Below are 27,427 nucleotides of genomic sequence, written 5' to 3'. Positions count from 1 at the left end.
AAATATGTAGAAAAATTCATGATATTATAAGAATTTGTAAAAAAAAATAGATTTTTGGGTTAATTATGTTTCTAGTCCCTATAAAATAGCGACCTTGTAAGTTTAGTCCCTACTTAATTTTAATAGCATTTTTAGTCCCTATAAAAAAAAAATTACTTATAATTTTAGTCCTTGCTAAAGCAAAGTTTGATTAATTATCCTTAAACTCTTAAATTTTTGAACGATTTTTTTGAGACAAGATTAGAACACTATGAAAGGTTCATTTACTAAAATTTAGAATTTTCTGACATGAAATGAATTAAATATGAATTTTTTAAAACGACAAAAGTTAAAGATAAAAAGTAAAAAAATCTGGATGTAGAAATCAAATTTTGCAATAATTTTTTGCGGACGAACTTTTAGTAATGTTCTAAACATGTCTGCAAAAAATTGTTCAAAAATTTAAGAGTTTAAGCATAAATTAAACAAATTTGAATTGAGTAGGGACTAATACTCAGTGCAGAAAAACAAAATTAGGGACTAAAAATGCTATTAAAATTAAGTAGGGACTAAACTTACAAGGTCGCTATTTTATAGGGACTAGAAACATAATTAACCCTAGATTTTTTTAACAAAACATGAATTTTTATATTTTTTGCGGTTAAAAATTCATATTTAATTTGAATTTTGTTAAAAATTTCTAATTTTTTTTATAATATTCTACACATTTCTGCAAAATTTGATTTAAAAATACAAAAAATTACTTAAAAATAGGGACCAAAAGTAGTGATTGAAAATTTTATAAGGATTAAAAGTTGAAGGAAAATTTTAGAGGGACTAAAACAAAAATTTGGTATATTTATAGGGACCACAAACATATTTAACCCTTAATTTTAAGGGTTAAATATGTTTTTGGTCCCTATAAAATTGGAAACTTTTAAATTTAGTCCTTATTTAATTTTAATAGGTTTTTTAGTCCCTGCAAAAAAAAATTACTTCTAATTTTAGTCCCTGTTACAACAAAGTTTGTTTAATTATCCTTAAATCTTAAATTTTTGTACGATTTTTTTGAGATAAGTTTATAATACTATGAAAGGTTCATTAACTAAAATTTAGAATTTTTTAACATGAAATGAATTAAATATGAATTTTTTAAAACGGCAAAAGTTAAAGATAAAATTAACAAAATTTGGACGTAAAAATCAAATTTTGCGACAATTTTTTGCAGAGGATCTTCTCATAATGTTCTTAACATGTCTGCAAAAAATTGTTCAAAAATTCAAGAGTTTAAACATAAATTAAACAAATTTGAATTGAGGAGGGACTAATATTGAGTGCAGAAAAACAATTTAGAGACTAAAAGAACTATTAAAATTAAGTAAGGACTAAACTTAAAAGGTCTCAATTTTATAGGGACCAAAAACATATTTAACCCTAATTTTAATTAATATGACGTATTATATAATTATTTTACACATGTATTCAATATTTTTTGTGAAGTTAATTAATTACTCCAATAAGATGGAATATTCGAGGAATTGGTGTTAATTTGGGACTTAAAGTCTTAGGTTCAATTATTCCATATTTTTTTTTTTGATGGATTAGTTGTTACATAGCTTTGTCCTGACTTTAAATGAGACCTCCAAATGAATGACAATATTTGAACTCATCGAATTAATAGGCTCTTGGACTAGATATTGATTCATGCATATTTAATTTTGAATCTCTTATGAATAATTTTCACATACTCATTTGTTTAATTTAGTTTAGGGTTAATTATGTTTTTGGTCCCTACAAATTTGCGACCTTGTAAGTTTAGTCCTTACTTAATTTTAATAGCATTTTTAATCCCTACAAAAAAAATCTTCACTCGATATTAGTCCTTACTCAATCCAAATTTGTTTAATTTATGCTTAAACTCTTAAGTTTTTCAACAATTTTTTACAGGCGTGTTAAGAACGTTATTAAAAGGTCCTCCGAAAAAAATATCGCAAAAATTTGATTTCTACGTCCATATTTTTGTTACTTATATCTTAAACTTTTGTCGTTTTAAAAAATTCATATTTAATTTATTTCATGTTAAAAAATTATAGATTTTAGTAAATGAACCTTTCATAGTGTTCTAAACTTGTATAAAAAGAATCGTTAAAAAATTTAAGAGTTTAAGGATAATTAAACAAAATTTATTTTAGCAGGGACTAAAATTATAAGTAATTTTTTTTTGAAGGGATTAAAAATGCTATTAAAATTAAGTAAGGACTAAAGTTACAAGGTCGCAATTTTGTAGGGACCAAAAACATAATTAACCCTTTAGTTTATACCCAATTTTCTTTAATTTATTAGTCTAACAATTTTTTTCTAGTTTTTGAGTAAATCATGAAAGAATTTTGTGTTTGCATCACCTTCTTTCAACCATATTGAGAGACATTTGTCATTCAATACTACAATATTTACCTACGATATAGAGAAAATTTGATGTACCAGTTCATTTCTTAGAACTTGATTCTCTAAAGATGAACTTACCTATTTTTCTTTATTGTCCAAAAGTCGTAAAAACAAATTAAATTTTGAAATCGTTCTTCAATATTTTGACTATGTTTTTTGTGCCAATTATGAAGGCAACACTTTATCCTTTTAAATTTTTCCTTCAACACAAAACAACTTTAGATGTCTTTTACTAAGTCCTGATACCCAACAAAATAGCCCTAACACTTAACCGTCTTAAAATGATTTTTCTCTTGTTGATTTTATACCATGACTTATGTTTTTTTCCTTTCAAAAATGAATTACAGAAAGATTACTCACGCACGTGACTGGATTTTCTACAAACTTTGTTTGTGAGTAGAGTTTTGTGGAAGAAGGAAATCCATACTTAAAAAAAATAAAAATAAAGACAATGTAAAATATTTTTAAAAACAAACAGGTATGATTGAGATATTATGTGATCAATTCCTATATTGTTGGTTTTTTTTTTTCAGATGTCAAATATATATATATATATATATATATATATATATGTATATATCAAATTATACACTTAGTCCTTCAAAGCTCTCTCTTCCAAAATTCAACTCACAAACAAAGTCTTATTGAATGAATAGGGTTTAGTAAAATTTTAACCATATGGAAAATATAACAATGTGAAAGAAAATTTAAATGTTAAAATATGAGAGATAAGATATTAGAGTGTGTAGATTTTCACAAGATCGAGTATTTGATTTTATATAACCCCCTTTCCAACTCACATATATCTTTGTCCTTACCTTGAGTGTTCGCTGTGTAGTTTAGATCAGTAGAGATGTAAAAGTATTTGATTCAAGGATTAAGATCACATGCATTTTGTTTGATACGTGGATGATTCCGTGAAAATATTCGACCTTATTAGATTAAAATCACACACATTTTGTTTGATTTGGATGATTCCTTGAAAATATTCGATCCTATTAAATATAGTTTAGATTGAATCGATTTTTGGATGATTTGATTTACGATTGTATGAAATTTTATTAAATGTTGATATTATAAAACCAGGATAAATTAGCATTTTTTACATATACCATATTAAAAGTTAACATTACAATGAACAATTATGTTTAAAAAATACGAAATCGTTAAAGAAAGAATAACTTCAACCTTATGTTCTTTGGCTCAAGACTCGACATTTTTAGAGAATAAGAAATTTAATTACCACCATTTTGCCCTCTCTGAGCATAACTTAGTTGACAGAACATTACAATATACAAGGGTCGGAGTTTCTTCACTTATTCACCTTAAAAAATGTGAATTTCTAACCAGTTACTTGACCATAAATTACAGAGCTATTTGAAGTATTAACCCTAAATAAACCTATAACATACAAAATCAATTTAACTCTATTTTATCTTTTCCTAAGGAAACTAGTTACAAACCCGTGCTTCGCACGGGGGTTAGCTACTTTTTTGACAAAATATTATATCGGACGGATAGATTGCGAAATGACAGATTATGTGTCTATAAATTGCTATCATCTTATTTCCAAAAGCTCTAAAAGATAGTTTATGAAAACAATTTAAGCTTATATGAAAATAGTTTGACTTTATTTCATATATAATTATAGAAATATATTTATACACACACTTATATGATAGAAGTTATGCCATATGGATATATTTAAATTGTTTGTCCAGCCCAGACATTAGACAAAGCTAACATTTCAAGACCAATGCCACCTCTTGTCAATATTTTGTCTTGGAGAGCCTTGCAACCATGTACATTGGCATACTTATAACGAATGCAACTTATTCCACACTGTCAGTACGTGGGGATGAGACTTATGAAGACCTGGAAATTCTCAAAGATGTTGATGCTACTATGCTTCTCCATGACCTGCCTTATACAGAAGACAGAATTAGTAGAGTGCACGCAGCAAGGCGGTGAGAATACTTCACATGATTAACAATTTGCTGCATCAATAAGGCAACATGAATCCAATTAGTATATAAATTCTGTCTTTGCTAATCTCAATATCTTATTGGCTTCAGGTTATTCGAGTACCTATCAGACAACTCTCTAGACTTTCTTGTCATTCACCACATTCAATTTCCAAATGGGATTCACAGGTAATTTTTTAACTATGTTGAGATTAACAGATATGTAGTTCATGTGAAGCCTAATCAGCCCGTCTTACAGGGATGATTTAGTGATTGGTGCTGGTTCTCATACTGGAGCTCTTCTGGTTGACGGGCTTGGAGACGGTCTTCTTTTAGAAGCCTCAGACAAAGATTTTGATTTTCATAGAAATACATCTTTCAATTTGCTGCAAGGCTGCAGAATGAGAGATACAAAAACAGTATGTAGTTCAAGCACTAATGGCTTGGTATGTCATCAAATTCATTTTCAGAGTCATGGTTGCTGATTTATTTTCAAATGCGATTAGATTCGGTCTCAAAACATTGAAGCAATGAAGTATAAATGCAAAATAGATTCCTTGCTATAAGAAGAGGGTATGCATATTATAATTATCCATGCTATAAAATATATTGTTTAAACTTGTCAGAGAAGTCAAATACTTAAATTAACTCTTACACAAAAACATATACAATAAGTCATCTGTTAACCCTCTCCTATTTCTGGTTCTAGTCCAAAATACATGATATAATAGCATGAAAATGTGAAGTTTCTTACATCTATATGCATCAAAAGCAGAGGAAATTGCATCATTTGTTTCCCTTCCACCCATGCATGCTACATCTGCTATAGATTCACCATTTGCTGGATTATAAACCTACAATAGCATTGCATATATAATATTATTATGTCTTGCAGACAGTACTACCATGGAACTTATAGCGATAAAATTAGAAGAGAAGAATAAGCGGCAGTAAACAGACTATGACAAATAAATTATTATAAAATAATAGTATTAAACATGTATAACTTAGTTTAATTTTATATAGAAGATTTCTAGCATCCAAAGAGATATGGGAAGAGGACATTATGATCAGATAAGTCTAAGCAATACAAATCCGACTTCACAAATCAATAACTTATGGAGACTCATACTTATGGAGACTCATACATAATTCATAAACTCAACTGAAGCATACTCAAACTCAACTTTGATTGTCACAGCTAAAAGATATAGTTCAAAATAACAAATTTGATACATATAATAGAGGAGACAACAACAGGCATAATTAATTAGAAATCTTCATTGTTCTGAATTAAAAGAATAAGCTAGATTACTAATCATCTCATTCTTTCCCACCCATATTTACAACCCCACCTCTTATCCACACTATACTTTCATTCTTCCACACAACTGACTTACACATACATTTCTTGACACAAAATCTACTTCTGATTCTGATTTGGTAAAATCCAATTGCAATCACCTATTATTTAATACATATGCTATCATAATGATCATGTATCAAAAAAGGCAATAAAAATCTCTTGATGAAATTAATGTCATGCTAAGGATTTCTTTATTGGTCATAGATGCAATGTTCATGTACATTTATCAGTACTGCTATTTCTTTAGTAGAATTCTTCATTCAGATGTTGCAAAAAAACAAAAATATTTCTGTCCCATCAAGTTTTATCCCATCAAGTAAACAATTCAAGCATCACCAATTTTACTAACACCAATGATATAACCAAAAAGCTAATCAATTTTATATCTCATCAATTATGCCAAAACACCATCTGTGTTAGAGAATTAGCATCACATCAACCATAAGTGTGCTAAGAAACATTTAAAAAAATCAGTGTCGAAAAAGTACTTGTTAAGAAACATTGTCCAAAAATCCTACCTCTGCACCTTTTCCTGCTATATCACTCTTCAGAACCTGTATGTGATTTTGGGCTTCTTCGAGGCTTTTCTCTTTTTCATCTAAAAATCTACATGAGTTAAATAGTTTTTAGAGATCATCCCTGCAGATTTGCATATGCTTATGAGATAGAAACTATCTTTAGCTGAAAAGAAACGGCCAAAACATTTTTATATCATCATTGGCATTTCTTAGATTTTACATCTGATCTTTTAATGCACATAGCTCCATTTCTAGATCTTCTCTTTGCAGCCAATGTCGTTCTGCTTCTCCTTTAATGAAGTCAGCCTGACAAAATAATTAGTGAAGCATAATGTCAATGCAGGTAGTCAAGCTTCCAGTTAAATCTTACCAAAAATAACAACTTACATTGCTTTCTAGTACATTTACGGTAGTTTCCAGCTCTTCAATAGATCTCTCAAGAAGTTCAACCTCTGCTTGCCTGTCTTCAGCATAAACTTTTCTTGCTTCTGCTAACTTCAATTGCTTAAAAAAATTAGTCACAAACAAAGAAGAAAACCAAATCAATGGACGACTAAGTTAAGTTCATCCCTGGAGCAAAACCAAGTCAATGATAATCATTGAAACAGTAAAATTTCAAAGGTTAAACATTTATAGTTACTATCATTTATTAAACATCATAACTGCACTGGAGGTTATTCTAGCTTTGGTACATCAATGGAGTTTGAATTCTCAACTCCTGCTTAGTTACCATCTCTACAAACTGTACAAAGCAAGAACAAATCCTACATTGATATGGTTTACTGCATTATTTTACAGCGAAAATAAAAATTAGTATCTTAGAGCCGCTTAAGATCCAAATGGGTTGTGTTGCTTAGGACATGACACCACAGAACAAAGCTCCTAATGTCCAGTCATCATTTCTTCCCTAATAATGATATAAATGGAAAACATGCAGCATAATTAATCGATAAAAGTGTTACCTTCTGAGCATATTGATGTGTTAATGTATACCTCCAAACAATAGATGCAAAGATCAATATTCCTACACCAAAATTTAAAACAGAGTCGGAAAAAAAATAGAATACATGTTGATTGAACTAAGTTAGAATGAAATGTTATTGAACCTAAACATAAGACTAATAGGCAAGTCTCATAAAGCCAAAGGATTCAGGCCTGCCTCCCAGAATAATAGCACCACAAAACCAACTACACTAAAATCACTTCAATGAAATTCCATCTAACTCAAGCATAACTTGTAAAAAAATTCCAAGTAATGAACTAAGAATAAACATCAAGGAATAATGCACTTCTTACTAAAGTCTTAACAGGCCAAAACCAGAACTGAAACACCTTAAACTGTTATGTAATGCACCCCAATATTGAGATTTCTACATGTATTTAAGATCAAATATATGAATGGTTATTTCCGCCGATAAGGAAGTATACACTAAATAGGTTATAAAAACACAAACTCAAACTCAAACACAAAATCTTCATCAGATGCTCTATCAGATGCAACCTAAAACAAACTCACCTGGCCCTAAAAGTCTCAACAATTGGATGCTTCAAGTTAATCAGCAACCTCGAACCCAACCAGTTGTTGCAGAGATTAGGCTTACCATTATGTACACAATAAAGACCAAATAAATAACACAAATAAAATATAATAGCCAAAATAACACATGCACACAATGTCAACCTGCAAGTTTGCATTGAGCATGAGTTAATATGACAACAACAGGACCGGTGTCCTTCCGATCAGCAAGAAATTTCATCAAAGCCAGAGAATATTTTTCCAACAATGTGACATCGATCAGCTTTCCACTACATAACCAAACAAATTTTCAAATACATATCAAATCTACCAAACAATCTTTCAAACAATATCGAAAAATTATAAAATCATACCTCTCGTCTTTCAGCACAATGTTAGTGGATGGTTTTTTACCACTTCCACCAGTTGTTGTTTTCACAATTTCATGAAGCAGCCCAATTATTTCTAATAAAATAAATAAGGCACCCTTAAAAAATTCATAAAAGGAATAATAAAGAAGAAAAAAATGCAAACAGTAAGGAAGAATAGCTATACCATACAAAACATCCGTCTTAAAGTTTCCATCCTCAATTTCCTTGAAGGGCTTGAAGCGGAATTCATGAGCAGGAATGTCGATAAGGTTATCGTTCCTTTGCACCTTTGTGCCAAAACCAAACACCACCTTAAAAGGATGATCTACATGCTTAAACACAACATCATTGTCAAAGACGTGACAATTATACAAAGTGTAAGTTTTGCATTCTTCAATCAACGACCTCCACTGCTCAAATTCCTTATATCGAGTAAGCACATGAACACAGTCACCCTAAACCCACAAACAAAACAAAAATACGGATGTAAATCCAAATATATAACATCGATGAAAAAAAATTATTTATTAATAGATTTGCAACAAAAAATAAGTAAATTTCTGCAACCTTAGCATCTCCGATAATGAACTCCATATGTTGGTTCCCATTGCTAGCACTAACATTCCAAGAATCCAACACTCTAAACCCAATCTTGTACACGTCCAGATTTTTTTTGAGATGCTTGATATAATTGTAACCCCTCGACATCGAAAACCCTGTAAAAAAAATAGACAACAATAATAATAACTGAGCATTCTCAAAAACATCTATCACCAAAGATTCAGCCCAAAAAATTGCAAACAGAGAAGAGTATTCAAAGCGAGAGACAATCGACAACATTCAAATAACTGAACAGCGATCAACAAATCTTGACTGCCAAAACTCCAATTAATCTATCAACAATACATCTAAACTCTCACTAAACAAAGCTCAGCCAAGTTTAATCAAGTCATCTCATCAAACTGTTTACCAATACAAATGCAAGCAATCTAAAATATCTACAGTAAGCAAAGCAAGGCCAATTATGGACATACGAAAGTTCACAAAAAAAATGTAAATCTGTATAGAATTGGAAAGCATCCACAATATCATTTTCAACTCTTTCATGAAAATTTCAAGGCTTTGCAATAAGCAAAAGTTAAACCGAAGCTCTGTCGGGTTCTTATCAGAAAAGTGGCAGCTCAATATAGTGAAGATCTCATGGCACTCATTTGACGAACCATTTCTCGCTACAAATAATTATGTAAAGGTATTAATACGTCCATTTATCATCAAATTTGTCAAGATATATATAGCTCAACAGATTCATATCAGCTAGGATAGCAAAATTTAAGCAAAAGCTAACCAAAGATAAAAAAACACATTACGAAGAAGACCAATCAGTTACTTGCTTCCAAAGTCACCAATTAGATCACAAAAACTAAAGATTTTCAGCAAATTTCTCAGGTAACAATCAGTTCAATACAATGTATCAAAGAAGCAAACCAACACTATACCAGCAAATTTTTAACCATCAGATTTTAACAATTCAAATCAATCAATTTTATAAAACCAAAGTGGTCCAATAGCTCATAAACTACAAATGGATAAACTTGTATGGAATTTGAAAAAAAATAGAGACTATCTTTCACTCAAATATTGTATCAAACACCATCATTATAACTTTATTCTCAGACAAACACTATCTGTCAAAGTCACTAACTAAACCACAAGAACTTAAGATTTTCAGCAAACTTCAAGATAACAATCCTTTCAATATATCGAAGAAAGTAAACCAAGACTATACCAGTCCCAATATTGGTTCCAAATTCTTCATCAGAAGTCTATACCAGTTTTTCACACCTTATCATACAGAATTTAAAATAAAAAACTATCATCTTGAAATGCAAATTTATAAGCAGGAATCCAATCAGTGTATGCAAACTTTTGTCAGAACCAAATGTCATTCTCATTCAAATTTCACACGTAGCCATATCTATAAGCCCTACACCTAATGAAATCAGTTCAATATTCCAAAGAATTTAGCAAAAATCTCCCTGTTTTCAAAAAGAAATAACAAAATCATGATTCAATAGCAAAAATTACCATGGCCATCTTTAACATCAATTGGTCACAAACACTGATTCAAATGACTTATAATCTATTTATTTGCAACTTAATCACAACTTATTGCTTTTCTCTAACAAATTAGAAATCTAGGCACAGTAGCATATAACAATTTTGTAATTTCAACATTGCAGCTAGATGAGAATTGATTTAGTTACATAAAGGTTATAACAATGGTTCAAGGTTTGAATGTAGGACTTATCAAAAATGCAATCTCTTGTATAATGCAACAGAACCATTGTTAGTCATGATATCATTGTTAGTCATATATCCCGTTGTTGATTCTAGTTGACAGATATCTAAGACAATAAAAAATTAAGAATCCCAATATGGTATCAGAACCATTGACTTATCAAAAATGCAACAGAACCATTGTTAGTCATATATCCCGTTGACAGAACTATTATAAGATATTCCAATTAATTCAAAACATAATCAAACATTCAATATCATAAATTGTCCAATTCAAAACCTTATACAGTAACCAAAACACCAATCACAACAAACAGATCAAGCAAATTCCAATATTAAAATCAAAACCCATATCAGAAAAATTCTCAAATTTCAATAGTAAATCAGAATCAACCAAAAACAAACCAAAACCTCTCAACCAAAAAATCAAATAATAACAACAACCTCCAAAAAAAATGCAATCTAAACCGATTAAAGGGGAAAATAAAACCTCGGTCAATTGAAAGAAAAAACCATCACACCCACCGTTGATTGTGATGATATCGCACAAAACCAGAACAAAACAAACAAAATAAGAAAAAACAGAAAAAAGGAACATGCATGCGGAATCAAAATCAAATACCAACCTTTTATATAACTGCAGAAAAAGAAAAACTGAAGAAGAAGCTTAACATGCAATCTAGAAAACCTGAAGAAGAATATTGGTGTGTTCGACGGCAAAATCGACGGCGAGCTCGACCCTCTCTCTCTCTGTAGTTCATCTTTTCTTATTTTTTTTTTGTTCTCAACAACACATATATATAGGGGTAAGCAAGGATTTACTAATTTACCAAAATGCCCCTCAAAAGGGTAAAATGGTAATTTCCACAGACATTTATTTTTATATTTAGTTTAGTAGACGGCTAACATAAGCTTGTAAATAAGTGTTTATTACGATGAACGCTTGTGTTACAAATTGCAAATAATTTTTTTTTATCCAAACAAGGCCTTGGATTGGTTTAGACAACCATAACAGAACTTTGTAACAATCATAACATAACATTTTTAACAACCGTAATATACTTTTTTTTTTTACTTTGAACACTTATGGAGCAAGTGCATGATAAAAAAATTTCAAACTCCAAAGATTTTGTCTAGTATTAAACAAATAAGTCTTAGATGCAAAAGTTAGAGTTCAAGTCTCGTTAATTTTTCTGAGGGTAATTGTAGTAGTTTTTTTTATGGGTTAATTATGTTTCTAGTCCCTATAAAATAGCGACCTTGTAAGTTTAGTCCCTACTTAATTTTAATAGCATTTTTAGTCCCTATAAAAAAAAATTTACTTATAATTTTAGTCCTTGCTAAAGCAAAGTTTGATTAATTATCCTTAAACTCTTAAATTTTTGAACGATTTTTTTGAGACAAGATTAGAACACTATGAAAGGTTCGTTTACTAAAATTTAGAATTTTCTGACATGAAATGAATTAAATATGAATTTTTTAAAACGACAAAAGTTAAAGATAAAAAGTAAAAAAAATCTGGATGTAGAAATCAAATTTTGCAATAATTTTTTGCGGACGAACTTTTAGTAATGTTCTAAACATGTCTGCAAAAATTTGTTCAAAAATTTAAGAGTTTAAGCATAAATTAAACAAATTTGAATTGAGTACGGACTAATACTCAGTGCAGAAAAACAAAATTAGGGACTAAAAATGCTATTAAAATTAAGTAGGGACTAAACTTACAAGGTCGCTATTTTATAGGGACTAGAAACATAATTAACCCTTTTTTTATTAGTATTCGTTAAGCTTTGAGGTCTTCTCTATCTTCGATAAAGACACCACCATCTTACGTAAATTTTTCAAAAAAGAAATCAAATAATTTACCTAAACATTGTCTACTGAATTCTTTCAATCTTAATTTCTCTAACTCATTAGTTCTTAAATTTTTTATCTATATTTTTAGGCTTAATTGGACATTTGGCCACTTAATTAATTTCCAAGTTTCATTTCGAGTTTTAATGTGTATAAAGATGGATGGATGAAGACGAAAAAGAAATAGAAGGAAGAAGATGAAGAAAATGAAAGAAAAATCATGTGTTGATGAGTGTTCTGGACCGGCCAAAAGGACATTAGGCCCGTTTACTTAGGCTCAATACAATCTCAAGCCCAAACTCCATGTTTGGCAAACTTACTTGCGACATACCCTCTCTCCGCGAGGGGGGTGCACGGAGCAAGCAGGACTGGTTCAAACGAGCCAAAACGTCTCTTTGCACGTTCTTGCAATTATTTCTCTGGCGGTTACACTTCCCACGATTTCGTAACCGCCAGACCCAGGTGTGCCATTACAACGACTATGTAGCCCTCCACCTCTATAAATAGGGGACTCTCAGCAGTCCTTAAGGTAGAATCTATCTCTCCCTCTTAACCCTCACTCTCTGATCTCTACTGACTTGAGCGTCGGAGTGCCTGCAGGTACACCCCCCCGCCCCCCTGCGTCGTTAAAAGAAGCATTCTTGACGCATTCTACCACCATTCCAACCACCGCATTTAAAGCACCGGCAGTCACCTTCTGATCAGGTACGATCAATGAGTCATTATTAGATTCAATAGTGTTGCATAATCTTAGGGTCTATTTTGCTTCAAAATAACCAAAGGGATAAAATTAAATAAGTTAATAAGGTTTACGGTGGACACCCTTCGATGTTGGTCACCTAAGACATTATAAGTTAAAAATTAACATAGAGGGACCAAATCGGCTGACGGAAGCATATTTGAGAGATCAAAATGTAATTTTTATTAATTAGAGGACAAAAACGAAACTTGAAAATTCATTAAGGGATCAAATGTTCAATTAAGTCTTATTTTTAATATCTAACTCTTTTCCAGTTCTACAAAGTTAAAACTTACAAGTTAGCTTTTATTGTTGACCTAATTTACAAGCTGTTTCGATGGCCGGGTCAGAAAACAAAAAAAAAAGGTTAGGATGGACCACTAAAAAAAAGTTAGGATGGACCACTAAACATTAAGCACAAAATTAAATTAAATTAATACCTTAAAAAATTTAAAATAATTATCTACACATTTCGAGTGACTTGAAAGTATGATGGTAAAATGTACTTAAATGGAAAAAAGAATGGGCCACAAGATAATTTGTTTTATTTTTGTTTAAAGGAATGTAATTTTATTTAAAAGTCAAAAATATTTTAATAATTTCCTCTATAAAAAAAAATAAAAAAAATATCGGTGGACCTTGATCCACCCATGCCCTAAGGGAACCCCATTGAGTTTTTACATGTTTATAAAATCTAAAATAGTTTCTTCACACCTTAAATTGAACGCTCTTTTCATTTGATTCATGTACATTTTATATACTCGGACATGTGAAGAGGAACGGATATTCCCAATGTCCGTTTGGTGTGATACTCAAATCAACTAGACACTGTGTGAAGTTGAAGGTGCTCACACCTAGTGGCAAAACCCAACCCATACTGGTTGAATGAAGTTGAGAAACAAGTACACACAAAAACTCATGTGCATTTGCAATTTGCATGTGCGTACCATCACTTGGATAGACCTCATACCTCATTTCTTACTACACTCTCTCTCCCACCTCTCTGATAACATTACCCTAAATCACCCATTCACTTTCTGAATTTATTTAGTCGAATATCTATTTTTCTGATATTTATGAACAAACAAAAAGATCTTGATTTTGAATGATGTCAAATAACTTTATCATTATTTTAACTTGCAAGGATTAATTTGTTAGCAAATTAGATACAAGTTAACAGGAGATTAAATTGTTTGACATAATTCAATATTGGGGGTACACTTTGCTATTAGCAAATTTGAGAACGTGAATCTCCTTTGGAAAAAAAAAAAAAAAACGTGAATCTCCTAACCTACAATGTAAACATGTAAATTTATAATTTTTTGTGTACGTCAACAAAGTAACAAACATTACGTAAAACTTACATACATAACTATACGATCTTAAATTCAAATACAATTGAAGATGTTTAACATAATAATATTGACATTTTCCGTTGAACTAAATTTTACTAAGTAAATTCATGATTTACTGGATAACATTACCATATTTTTTAATACAATTGGTTTTTTAATTTATTTACGTTATTTTCTCATTCCTTGTTCCTCCCATTTCCTCTCCATTACGGATCTTATTCTACTCATTTTATTCTATTATTAATTTGTACTTTACTTCTTAATGTAGTTCTGTCCAAAAACATTGAAACAACACTCCACCAACTTTCTTCATTTCGTTTCTAATAATCCTAACACTGCCACATCAAACGTAGACCTTGCGACACTTTTGCCCCACTTGTTCTAAAATATCAGTACTATAATAAGATGTGTCAATTCTCCCCAACTCTTACTCTCAAAAAGAGCATTTCAATAGCCGAAGATTAAGAAAAAATACAATAAACATGTTACATTATTTTTCCTTTCACTTTGCAATTTTTATGCTGGACTTCCGGCTATCTTATCAACTTGTAATTTTGTATCATATTGTGGCATTTTTTTTTCTTCGAATCTATAATTTAAAATTAATAAAAACTGAATCATCCATATACATTGTAAAATATAAATTCTTTTTGACAAATATACGTATTCTAAAATAACAATGTTTTTTTATTCGTAAATCATTTATATACATAACCAAGTAAAATAATAACAAAACAAAATTAATTTGTATCTTTTTAAGCGTGTAAAACTTTATTGTGTAATAGTCGTTTTGATCCATTACTTTGTAACGATCAGTATCGAAATTTCAAAGTAATTTTTGTTTGTGTGCTATGTTAGTCAAAATAGTTGTTTAGATTAAAATTAATGTTTCATTAATTCATATTTATCTCTCAATATACTTACTTACTGTCATATCAGTAACTAAACACACTATTATATACTAACTTTCGAACATACACATCGTGTCCGTATGTCTGTTATTTTTATTGTGTTAATGCGTATAAATTATGAACAATACTTTTTTATGAAATTTTGATTTTAATTAAAAGTATAAGTATAAATTTTTATCTTTTTGAATGACACCAACAATATAACAATTTTATAGACAAATTTATTTAAGAGTGTAATTAGAAGTAAAAAAGTCACTCCAAAACCATATATTTTCTTTATATATAATTGTTTGTGTATACACATGTTAGCCATTTTAGAATAAGGTCAAATATTCTTTTTCAAAGTCTTAATTACCCAAAATATACATTTAGCTGGAAGATAAGTCAGACCAAAGTTTTATAAGAGCATCCACAAGGAAACATCCATTTTTTGGTTCTTAAATGGGTCTCACGTGTACACATCACTTTTTTATAATTTTTTAATAGTACTTCCTCCGTCCCTATATGTAAACCCCTTTTGCTATTTTCACATTTTTTAAGAAAAGTTGTTAGTGTAATTAATGTGTCTAATTTTTGTGTTAATATTACCAAATTGTCCTTTGTCTCTGTGTATTAAATTTGACTTTTCATATTTCAAGATAAGTTAATAGTATTAATTAGGGGTATGTTTAGGAAAAAAAATAATAAATGCGATCTAGGAATTTGAAAAGGGGTTTACATTTAGGTACAAATTTTTAGTCAAATGAGTGTTTACATATAGGGACGGAGGGAGTAGTACTTAATAAGCACTCAATCACTCCAACCCAGATCTCACACAAAGTTCTTAAATGAGACCCACTAATCAACTATCAATAATTTTATATCATTATATTTCAATTTTTTAATATTAAAAGAGTGCGGATCCCGTTTAAAAGCGGGGGTCTAAAGTAAGACCTCGGGTCTTATAAGACCCTGAAAAAGATTCTCCCCATTGGGGGTACCTAATAGGCTAAAGGCTATATCAGAATTAAAACAAAGTATTTGAAAATAATATGTCAAACAACTTTACTTTTTTTAAAATAGGTTTGACCTATTTAAACAAAGTCTGATCTTAGCTATTTTGACCTCCAGTGAATATCAATTCATCTTGTCTTAATGATAAATCAATCTTAACATTTTTAAAACATCAAATAATTAAATATAATATTTTATGTTTTTAAATTAAAAATAATTATACGATAATATAATAACTTTTGAAAAATGTTAAAGAGCGTATTGTGACATTTGTTAAAAATTAAAGATAAGAATATTCTCATGGAAAAAGGTGAGAAAATTTAAAAGTTGTTTTCACATTAAAGTTTTTACATTTTGCTTTCTTAACAAGTCCTCTCGCGATGCTTGTTAGCAAAACCCTAAATTTAATATTAATCAATTTTCTTAATTATCTTGATTTACTCAAGATACTTATGTCTAAGACGACTGTGATAACTATTTCCTTAATAAACATATACACAACTTAAATAACACATTTACAATTAACCCATTTGAATTAGCCTAATGATATTGACTTAGAATCTAAAAGTGTTGAAAGTGTGCTCTTCTTCATGATCTGTTCAATTCTTAAGTGCGTTAATTTTAATTTGGGTGGATTAATTTACATCTTTAGAAAGAAAAAAAAAAAACACATTTATAACAATGACATATTTTACATGATTATGAAAGATGTTGGTCAAGAAAATAGATTTAAAATGATAGTAGAATCTTAATAAAGAATCCATCCATCCATCCATCCACATTAAAAGCATGCATATGCATGTGTAGTGAAAAAAATGAATTAAGAGTACAAAAACATTGATTGAAACATAAAAGAAGTAAAAGTGTTGGCATAGTACTATTTCATTTCATTTTCATTCTCTCCCTCTCTCTCTCTCTCTCTCCACTTTCATATAATAATTCCACTTTCCTCTTCTTTTCTTTCTCTTCTTCACAGAACAAAACCCTCTTTCTCTCTCTTTCTCTGTAGAGAAAAAAGGTGAAAGTTTTGTTCTGAATTTTCTTCCAAGGTTCGTTATTTACTCTACTCATTCAATTTTCAATTTCACTTTTCATTCTTCATTCTTCAATCTTCTTCTTCTTCTTCACTCCATTTCGAAAATTCAGAGCACTTTCTAAATTAGGGTTCTTACTCTTCTTTCCTTTTCCCCCAATTTCTAACCTAGTAAACTGAATTTTGATTTTGATTTTGTTTTTCATTTTTAGAAACAAGAATTTCACTGTTTCTCAGCTCAATTCAGCTTCGGATTCAAACTCGTTACAATTCTCGAAGCAGTTTTTGGATTTTAGCGTTTCCACGTTCTAATTCAGGTATTGTTTTCTAGTTAATTTCTCATTCTTGTTTTCAATTTTGATGGAAATTTTGGATTTATTCACATTAATACTATTGTTTACTAGTTTATGGAGTAATTACTAATCATTATATTATATTTATTACATTATTTCTCATAATTAAGACAGTGCTAATTCCTCTCTCAGCTTGTGTTAAACGTTATTGATATTGTAAATTGTAACGTAATTAATGTGTACTTTATTTTAATGACAGGATTTAGTGTGTTTGGTTTGTTGAAAAAGAATTGAAATTTGTTGTTTTTTCAAATTCAATAATCATGTGTTAAATTTCTTTAACTTTTGATTGATTTTGATTTCAATTATAAATACCCTAAACAAAAAAGTTTCGTATTTGATTGATTTTTTTTTCATATGCAATAATCATGTGTCAAATTAACTAATTATATTTTAATGACAGTATTTATTTGATTAATTTGGTATTGGGTAAGGAAAATTAGTTAATTTGATACAGTAGAAGAATATAGTGATTTAATTTGTTCTATTTTGGGTTTGGGAAATCTTGCTTTCCTGGTTCAGAGCAGAGCATCATGAATTTGCCGAAATTTAAATTTGCTTAATTAGAAACTTTTTCTATTGAAATTTATGTTTATTGTTTGTTGTATTTGTAAAAGGATGGAGCTGGGTTGTTAATATGGTGCTTCTGATTATTTTTGTTTCCATTTAAGTGCTTTGGAAATTATGTTTTAGTTTTTGAGGCGTTTGCGCACGAGTCATCATTAAGTTTTGTTCTATTCCCCTATGAAAACGAAATATCTAAATTTTTGTGGCTGTGAATCCATATTTAGAACTTTTACTGGTTTTATGTGTTTTTTTATTTTTTTTTATTTAAAGGATTTTGTTTCTGGTTGTGATATGCTTTGAGCAGAACCCATATAATATATATGATGAGGCGGATGAAAAAGGAGATTGAGGATGAGATGCTCGACGATGATCGGATTGGGTCAGAGTTTAATGATGAGGAGTATGACAGAAGTGCCCGTGGAGTTCTTCTAAAGAAAGGGCCATGGACATCTGCTGAAGACGATATTTTGGTCAATTATGTCAAGAAGAACGGAGAGGGGAACTGGAATGCTGTTCAGAAGCAGACAGGCCTGCTACGTTGCGGAAAAAGTTGTCGATTGCGGTGGGCTAATCACCTTAGGCCAAATTTAAAGAAAGGGACATTTACTGCAGAAGAGGAGCAGTTGATTTGTGAGCTTCATGCAAAATTGGGAAATAAATGGGCACGCATGGCAGCACATGTAAGCATATTGTGTATTGTTTCTCTTTGCCTTGCATATTTAGTTGTAGTATTTATTTTTTCTTCAGGTTTTACTGCAATCTTTGAATTCCATTCATTCTCCATTAGTATGCCATCATTATGTCTTCCTTGTATTTTGCAGTAAGGAACTTCCACCTAATGACTTCTTTTTTAAATTCTCTAAAAATATGGAGCAAGAACTTCCACCTAATGACTTCTTTTTTAAATTCTCTAAAAATATGGAGCAAGCTAGTTAGATTTGTGTATTCAATAAAGAATGTTAATTAAATGCTGTGTATGGTTTGGGATATCCTAGTAGGCGATAAGATGACGTAGAGATTCACACTAACAGATGTGGTAGGATAATGTTCACTTGTCTTTTGTTAGATTCTTAATGCATAACGTCACCCACTGTGTATAAGAATTGAATTCTAAAATTATTTTTCTGTCAACTTTTACGCAGTGAAGAGCTTTAAATGTCGTGGTACTTATGATTAAAACATAAGTATTGAGATTCACAGGATTTTATAATTGTGGCAATCAGTAATTTCTTCCATTTTGTACTTACAATATTTTGTGCTTATTTTCTTTATCCATTGAAGTGGTTTATTTCTTTGGCTTGCAGTTACCTGGTCGTACAGATAACGAGATAAAGAACTATTGGAACACTCGGATCAAGAGGCGTCACCGGGCTGGCTTGCCACTTTATCCTCCTGAAGTATTGCAACAGACTCTTCATGGCCAAAGCACCGATGGAATTAACAGCGGCAACAAAGTGCATCCTGATTTCTTGCAGAAAAAGAATTTTGATATACATGATGCAATATATGACTGTATGAAGGATCACCAGGGAATGTTACCTTATGTTGCTGAGCTTCCTGATATTTCTGCTTATAGCAATATGCTAAATGGTTTTGATTCTTCTCAGTATTGTAGTTTTGGGCAATCAACATCATCTAACCACAAACATTTTCGAGATTCAACAATTCCATTCCTGGATTTCAGTTGTATCGACAGAAATGGTTATTATCCATTTGATCATATTCAGGATGATACTTTTTATAAGTGGACACAATCATTTGGCATGCAATCACCCCTTCATCATCCTGGTCCCTCCTCTCACAGCTCAATGTGTTACAGCCATTCACTAAAAAATGGAAATTCCTCCACTTCTATGCCTTTCGAGGAGCTTCCTTCAATCCAATATCCAGAAACTGATTTAGGTAGCTGGGGCACATCTCCCCCACCTCCTTTACTTGAGTCAGTTGATGATTTCATTAAGTCTCCTACACCAATTAGTACACTGGAGTCAGATTGTTCTTCTCCACAGAATAGTGGCCTGCTACAATCTGTACTTTATCCGCGGAAGACTCCAAGCAGTTCAAAAAACCAATTTTATGTCAAGAGTTCAAATTCATCTACTGCAACTCCTGGTGAAAGAGCAGGCAGCTCTGCTTTGAACATGTATGAGACAGAATTGGAAGAATGTGCTGACCCTGTATCTCCATTTGGCACATCTTCAATATTGAACGAGTGCCCTGCTGCTAGTGCCAACAGAAGTTCACTGGATGAGCAGCCACCAGTTCATACCGTTAATGGTTAGTTCCTTTTAGCATGTGATATGATGGTTGATCATTGAAAAGATTCACACTCATACACTTGTTTTTATGTGTCTTTGGCACAATCTGATAATCTTTCATTATCTTGGAGATTTCATGTTCCTATGTGTAGTTTGTTGTTTAATCAAGTGCCAAATTTCAAAATAATGTTTAAAGTGTTCTATAGAAAAAGGCTTAATGAAATTCTTTTTAATTCACAAAGCATAGAAGTCTTCATGCACACCACAAAAATATTTAACCGTCTCCTGGCTGATAATTTTGAGAAGACAGTTCATTTTATTTTTTATGATAAAGTTGGAATATCCCAACATATTCCTTCATCAGTTTTTCGAAAATCCATGTTTAAGATTTTTCCCATTAATTCCTTAAATCATTTGCAGGCAACACTGTGAAAGTAGAGTATGTTGACCCGGTTTGGACCCCTGACAGTGGAAATCAAATCACGTCTCTGTCGAACTTTAGTCGGCCAGATTTCTTGCTTGGTTCAGATTGGTATGAGCAATGTTCTGGGAATGACCAGAACCAATCCATCTTCTATGATGCTGCATCGATGTTTCTTGAAGATCAATCAGCCACCAACTATAAACACATGATTGCTGGAACTTCTAACCCAAGTCAGGTAAGGGAGTTTGGTTCGTGTGCATGGAACAACATGCCTGCTGTCTGTCAATTATCTGATCTTGGTTAAAAACACCTGAGATGCGGGATTTGAAACTCCTGTACTAATTGCATTTGTGTTGGTTTTCTTAACACGGTCGTTAGGTGTTAGTATCTCCTCGGCTGAGAAAGATGTTATACGTGTGTGAATTTTTAGTACCGTTACACTGGTTTATAGACTTTTGCTGTCACGTGACTTAGTAATTTTGTTAGTTTCATGACTGTATACCTCCATGAATCTTTTGCACACTAATTTGTGCAGAACAACATTGCATTTGAAACAGCATGTAGCTGGATGGATTGAGATTGAGTTGTAATATTTTGCTTGTTTTTCGTTTGATCTGATATTTTGTAGTGTTGATATGATTGGGGATAAGGAATTCTTGGCATGTCTGACCTTTTATCAAGTTTCATTAATTTTGCGTTAAAAAAGGCAATTTTTAAAATTTCAATAAATTGAGTGTATAATTTCCAATACAATATTTTTTTATTTGGTTTACTAACAAGTACCCAAAGGGTATATGTTAGCATAAAAACAGAAAAGGAGGGAAATTATTATTTAGTGATCATTAATTAAAGTGATACTAATAGTAATAGTTATTTTGCACAACCTTCTTGGATGGGGATTTGAACTCCGTCTCTGGAGGTAATGTAATCAAATTTTTATCACAGAACTAAAACCTCATGGAAAATTTCATTTATTTGAGTTATGTCTAGCTATCAAAATTTTATACGGCGAACCGATAATCAATAAACACTCTACATTTTATACACTCACCACCTATCAAAGTGGTCCTTAGAATTTGTCTCTCATTTGTTAATTTATTCATCAAAGCAAGCTTGAGATTAGTAATATTACACCCTCAGTAGTAATTTGCTCATCTTGGAGGAGCTAAATCAAGAAAACTATGCTTTACAAAATGTTGGAAACATTTTTATTTTTGTGGATTGAAGGAACATACAAAATAGGAGTAACATTATTTATATAATAAATTAGAAAATTTCAGCCTTGTTATTCATTAGTTCATCAGAATGAGATTCATTCAGCCTTGTGAACATATATGCTTTGAAGTACTCCATGAAGTGCTTCCTAATGGAGGAGAAGGTGGGGGTCTTAAATTAACTGTTGTACATCCTACACAGACGATTCCATCTTCTTCATCTTCTATTTCTGGAGAGACATCTGATACAGGGGATTCTGACATGTCATAAGAGGAATCTGACCGTGCTGGGGAGCAGTCTCTTAGTACCATGCTGCATGTGCTGCCTTCTACTATATGAGTTAATGCACTAACCACCTATACTCAATATAACAACAAATTACCACCATATCTAATATTCACATTTGTGAAATTAATTGGTTGTGAATACAGTATAATTGTAAGGAAGAAAATGCCATCTTCTATAATTCAAGTCAATATTTTATCCAATGTAGGATATTTTCAACACTACCCCTCAAGTCCAATGGAAGTACGTCTAGTGGTCCAATTGCTACTTACCTTACCTATCATCATATTTGTCTCATTTTTGCACTCAATAATGGAGCCAAGCTGTATAGCTACCCGTACCTTGTCTTTGTGTTGAATCAGACAACCAATTTCTTAATTTTAGATTCTTAGGTTTGGATCGTAGTACATGTTTTTAGGGATAATTAGGCAATGATTCCAAGTTAGAAATTTTAACTCATACCCAAATAAAGGAGTGTTTGCAGGTTGGTTTTAGTGCTAAAGACTTGGGGGTCTATGGTCCAAAAGGTCTATATTTATTTCTCGTATATTTCTTCTACCGAAAGTAATCTTATTCGATATGTATCATTAAATATGAATATCTCTCCAGCGAGACACATCATTGGTATAAGTTTCAAAAGAAACAATCAAATATTGAAATTGATGTAGTTAGAAGAATTCGACGTAGTTATTATGGTTTTGTTTTTTGACGCAATGTAGTTATTATCGTTTAAAATTGAAGTAATTTTTATTTTTTTGAGTAAAATTGAAGTAATTTGTTGTTTACTAAGAAACTCACTGATATACTTACAGTATCCATTGGTAATCGTTTTTGAGGATCCCTAGTGAGACATTTTTCTGCTAAACGAATCATCCAAAAAAGCTGATGGCAATCATAGGTATCCATCATCCTTTCATCAATTAAATCTGGATAGTTCCTTTCCTTCAGTAGTGGCCTAGCCTGAAAATTAAGCAAGAGATAGAAAAAATTGAAAGGAACATGCAAATTGCAATGAATTTAATGTGGCACTTATTCACTTTATAACATCGACACTTCATATTGAAGACATGTCTGATGCCGAAATGATACTAACACACGTGGTTACATTCAATCATTTTCATTTTCTTAAATTATTACTAGTGTTTACGTGTCAGAATATATGATTGCAACATGACATTGAATATATGTATCAATAAAAAACCAACTCATTGTATTTTGATTGAGGAGAGTAATGGAACAAAAATGCATGCTAAATTCATTCATTAAACGTGTTAGTTTGATAAAGATTATTACCCATCCCACAAGACTTTTGTGTCCAATCCTTTTGTCTGTGGTCCTCATTCCTGTGATTAACTGAAGAAGCACCACTCCAAAAGAATACACATCTGACTTGGTTGAGACTTTACCAGATTCTGCATATTCTGGTGCCATATACCCTAATGTTCCAACAACATCTGTTGAGTACACTGAGTCCATTTGTTCAGTCCTAGCTAGACCAAAATCTCCAATCTGATAAATTTATTAGAAAGCAAAAAAAATATTGTTTAGGGTAGTAAATAATAATGATATTAGTTTTTATTTTTTTTATTTTGAGGAAAATAATGATATTGTTATATCTTTACCATTGCTTCATAATCATGTGTAACAAGGATGTTACTTGGTCTCATATCTCTGTGTATGATGTTATTCGCATGCAAATACAACAAGCCTTTTGCAGCCCCCATTGCCACTTTGATCCTGGCTGACCAATTAAGAGGTTTCCTGGAGTGTTCTGCATGAAAGTAGAATGTAGAAAGAGTTAGTATATCCTAAATGTAATAATCATAGAATTGAATTTTTATAGACGATCGATACAAAAAAGCTTTACGCATGCATTTAGTCATATCTTAATGTTATTCAACTTTGTTATATAAGTTCCTAAATCATCTCCACAAATATCTACCTAGTGAAATATGATTCGATGCATGTGTAAAACTTGTTTACATTGACAGTGCTTAACCAATTAAACTCATAATCATATCAAGAGATTCATTACGCTAATTTTATTCATTGCAAGAACTATTTCAAAGTTCATTTTTCTCTTACGCGATAAATGTTGATCAAGTGAGCCATTGCAAACAAATTCATATACAAGAAATCTGTTCTTTCCCTCCGAACAAGATCCTAGCAGCATGACCACATTTTCATGTATTGCTTTGTTGAGTGCATTAACTTCAGATTTGAATTCCTTCTCTCCTTGAAGGCTTGCAAATTTATGTTTCTTAACAGCGATCTTGAGCCCTTGCATCTTTCCCCAATAAACAGAACCGAAACCACCTTCTGACAAATAGTTCTTTGCCGAAAAACCATGCGTTGCTTCATGCAACTCTCCATATGTGAATTCTTTCATCAATTCAAATTTTGGCCTTTTGTTCTCACACACTGAGCACACAGAATTTTTAAAATTTTCAACGATCTGATATGTTTTATGGTTTCTGATATGTTTAAATGTTGAATCTTTGTGATGCATTTCAAGAACTCTTGTCTTTTGATTATCAGGAGTTGGTAATATGCAATAGCCTCTTGCCATATCTAGATCTTTATCTTCAGGTGTTTGTATTATTTGACAATGAAGTTGATGACAAACAATCTTTGTTAGATTAGAACTCGATTTGGAGCGGAAAACAGCGTTTTTCATGCTCCACAAACTTGGTGAGGATTCAGGACCTGTTGATGATTTTAATCACATTGGTTACAATCAAGGAAATTAAGATTGTACATGTTTTCATTGATATGAACCTTTTGATCAAAGGACTGACTCTAAATCTGATGATATATCGACGACTTAAATACGTTTTTAGTCCCTGCATATACAGTGCTTCCTATTATAGTCCGTAAAAAAAAATTGCGAGCTTTTGATATTTAAGGATTTAAAACTCAACAAAAACCCTGGAGGGACTAAAAGCAGGAGACACAATATTTTTAGGGATTAGAAACACATTTATGCTTATATTAATTTTGGGATTGAAAATGAAGAATATGAACATTGGCTAGCTTACTTACTTTTTACTGTTCTTGAATCATCATATCTTCTAAAAGAAATCTTTTCTTTTCTTGGCCCTCTCAAGTGCTTAATGGAGTTATCACTTTTCATTACTAGCAAAGCACAAGAGAGACTCTGCATGAAATCCTTCTTATATTTCTTCATGTCTCTGCATATCATACATAAAGCCCTAAAACTCATTAAGATATAAAGGCATATATATTCATAACTTTTAACTTTTTGATTTATCTTGTTTATAAGGTTGAAGATCATTGAAAATAAATGTTTGAAAGAGTTGGAGCAGTGACCTATCAAGTATAACTGATGTTGCATTCAAACGGATGGCGGCATTTATAGCATGCTCCGGTATTTTGCCTGGAATCACTTCTATCAAGAACTGAATCTGAGTAATTTCATTCATGAAAAGGATTCCATTAGGCAATTTATCAAAATCTGAACAAAACTAATAAATTATACTAATTTACTATAGTCTTGCTATAAAATACATGACAACAACCAAGCTTTAATTACCTCACTCACCAGGTGAGGTTGGTACATGAATAAAACGATGTCATAATATTCTATCATATATATCATATCTTTAGTCAAATCATTGTTCTCAAAAGTTTTTCTTACATACAGTTAAAACTCTATAAATTAATAATGTCAGGACCGGAGAAATTTATTAATTTAGAGAGTTATTAATTTATCGATAAATTAATAATTATTAATTTAAAGAGTTTTTAAGTAATTATACTGTACATACCAAACAAAAAGGAAAATTAGTCTATGCCTCTTAGAATTACGTTGCAGCGAACCTTAGGACTCAACGTAAATTAGTAACTGCTGTGTTCATATGCATTGGAAATTAATAATGACTTTTGAAGTACAGTAAATGTAAACAAGAGGAACAAATGTGTTCAATGTATTCTTAATATATTTTTTTTTCAGTTTATATGAATTATTAATTTATGATTTTCTTGGGACCGAAAATTATAAAGGGATCTCCCGAAAAATTATTATCTTATTATTTTATCGAGTTTTTCAATTTTTTACATTGGCCCAAGTCGGGACCGCTCAAATTTATTATTTTAGAGAGTTTATTAATTTACCGAGTATTAAATTAAAGAGTTTCTACTGTATATCTATGGAAAGGAGAAATGATAGATGATCTAGCTCCAAGTTATTAATACCTTGTGTTTTTCACAGTGCTCAGAAATTTTCCTGATGCATGTATTATTATACAGCTTTTCTTTCTTCTTGGCAACCTCTTCCTCAACAATATTTTGGTCTGTCCCAAATATTGCACCTAAAGACAAGGTCAAACATGTCTATAAGTAATTTTTCAGCAAAACCAAAGTGTGAAGTCTATAATCTTAATCTTCTTTATAAAAAAACAACACCAAAATGAAATATAAAGAAGGAAAAGAATTAAGGTTTAGACACTCACGAAATCTAGCACTAGTGGGACTATTTACATGGCGAAGAATTGCAACAAGTGTAAGGTTATCTCCATTCTCAAGTGAAAAACCATTGAGGGCCCATTTAAGAGCTCTTGCACTGAAATTTGTAGATGCATGGTGGATTACCACAACCCTTTGTGATTCATGAGACATCATCAACTATACTTGGTTTAGTGTTCAAATCAATTTTCAATACAATATGTAACTTTAATTTTCAACACTTTATATGATTTTTTTTGAAAGGAACACTTTATATGATTTTCACTACTAAAATAGGATTTTGTACTTGCTTTTGTTTTTCTCTATTGTAATTGGTTAATGATGTCTTTGATGTGTTTATATTCATGTAAATTTGGGAGAACTCTGGGTATCTCTAGTTGGGGACTAATCATTTATGATACGGAAATATATTTAAAGAAGTGTTCGAGAGATTCTCTTCGGCACGAGTCTTGGAAGATATTTTTAGGTGTAAGTTAAGACTAATCCTTCGAAATACTG

At 31.1% G+C, this 27,427-nt stretch overlaps 3 protein-coding genes across 11 annotated transcripts; 1 reads left to right on the top strand and 2 right to left on the bottom strand.

The window, feature by feature from the left end:
• Positions 1-4,033: 4,033 nt before the first annotated feature.
• LOC146898530 (uncharacterized) lies at positions 4,034-11,226 on the bottom strand. 9 transcript variants are annotated; one of them, XM_085732374.1, is made up of 12 exons: positions 11,146-11,226; positions 8,727-8,875; positions 8,344-8,614; positions 8,163-8,253; positions 7,954-8,078; positions 7,235-7,296; positions 6,660-6,767; positions 6,493-6,578; positions 6,273-6,360; positions 5,143-5,242; positions 4,513-4,782; positions 4,034-4,421 (listed from the first exon to the last, which is right to left on the bottom strand). In XM_085732374.1, exons 1-11 carry the CDS (start codon positions 11,216-11,218, stop codon positions 4,730-4,732), a joined length of 1,206 nt encoding a protein of 401 aa, XP_085588500.1. In that variant the 5' UTR covers positions 11,219-11,226; the 3' UTR covers positions 4,034-4,421; positions 4,513-4,729. The 9 variants fall into 9 exon arrangements, with proteins under 9 accessions (XP_085588500.1, XP_085588505.1, XP_085588502.1 ...); XM_085732379.1 differs by lacking the exon at positions 4,513-4,782 and having other exon boundaries at positions 4,034-4,344; positions 6,273-6,393; XM_085732376.1 differs by lacking the exon at positions 4,513-4,782 and having other exon boundaries at positions 4,034-4,344.
• A 6,055-nt stretch (positions 11,227-17,281) lies between these two features.
• Positions 17,282-21,562, top strand: LOC146898529 (transcription factor MYB65-like). Its single transcript, XM_085739395.1, has 5 exons — positions 17,282-17,358; positions 17,555-17,659; positions 18,567-18,942; positions 19,567-20,539; positions 20,941-21,562. The coding sequence occupies exons 3-5, from the start codon at positions 18,583-18,585 to the stop codon at positions 21,246-21,248; spliced, it is 1,641 nt and encodes a 546-aa protein (XP_085595521.1). The 5' UTR covers positions 17,282-17,358; positions 17,555-17,659; positions 18,567-18,582; the 3' UTR covers positions 21,249-21,562.
• Positions 21,563-22,129: 567 nt separating this feature from the next.
• On the bottom strand, positions 22,130-27,227 carry LOC146898528 (proline-rich receptor-like protein kinase PERK10). The gene is made up of 9 exons (XM_085739393.1): positions 26,917-27,227; positions 26,660-26,775; positions 25,775-25,869; positions 25,487-25,635; positions 24,530-25,150; positions 24,067-24,215; positions 23,738-23,953; positions 23,255-23,404; positions 22,130-22,515 (listed from the first exon to the last, which is right to left on the bottom strand). Exons 1-9 carry the CDS (start codon positions 27,083-27,085, stop codon positions 22,261-22,263), a joined length of 1,920 nt encoding a protein of 639 aa, XP_085595519.1. The 5' UTR covers positions 27,086-27,227; the 3' UTR covers positions 22,130-22,260.
• Between the last annotated feature and the right edge of the window lie 200 nt (positions 27,228-27,427).

Source organism: Medicago sativa, chromosome 8, assembly GCF_051527215.1.
Source record: "Medicago sativa cultivar Bolivia chromosome 8, Bolivia_mono, whole genome shotgun sequence".
NCBI lineage: Eukaryota > Viridiplantae > Streptophyta > Magnoliopsida > Fabales > Fabaceae > Medicago > Medicago sativa.
The sequence above is the reverse complement of the archived record's forward strand: the minus strand, read 5'-3'. Positions and strand labels throughout refer to the sequence as shown.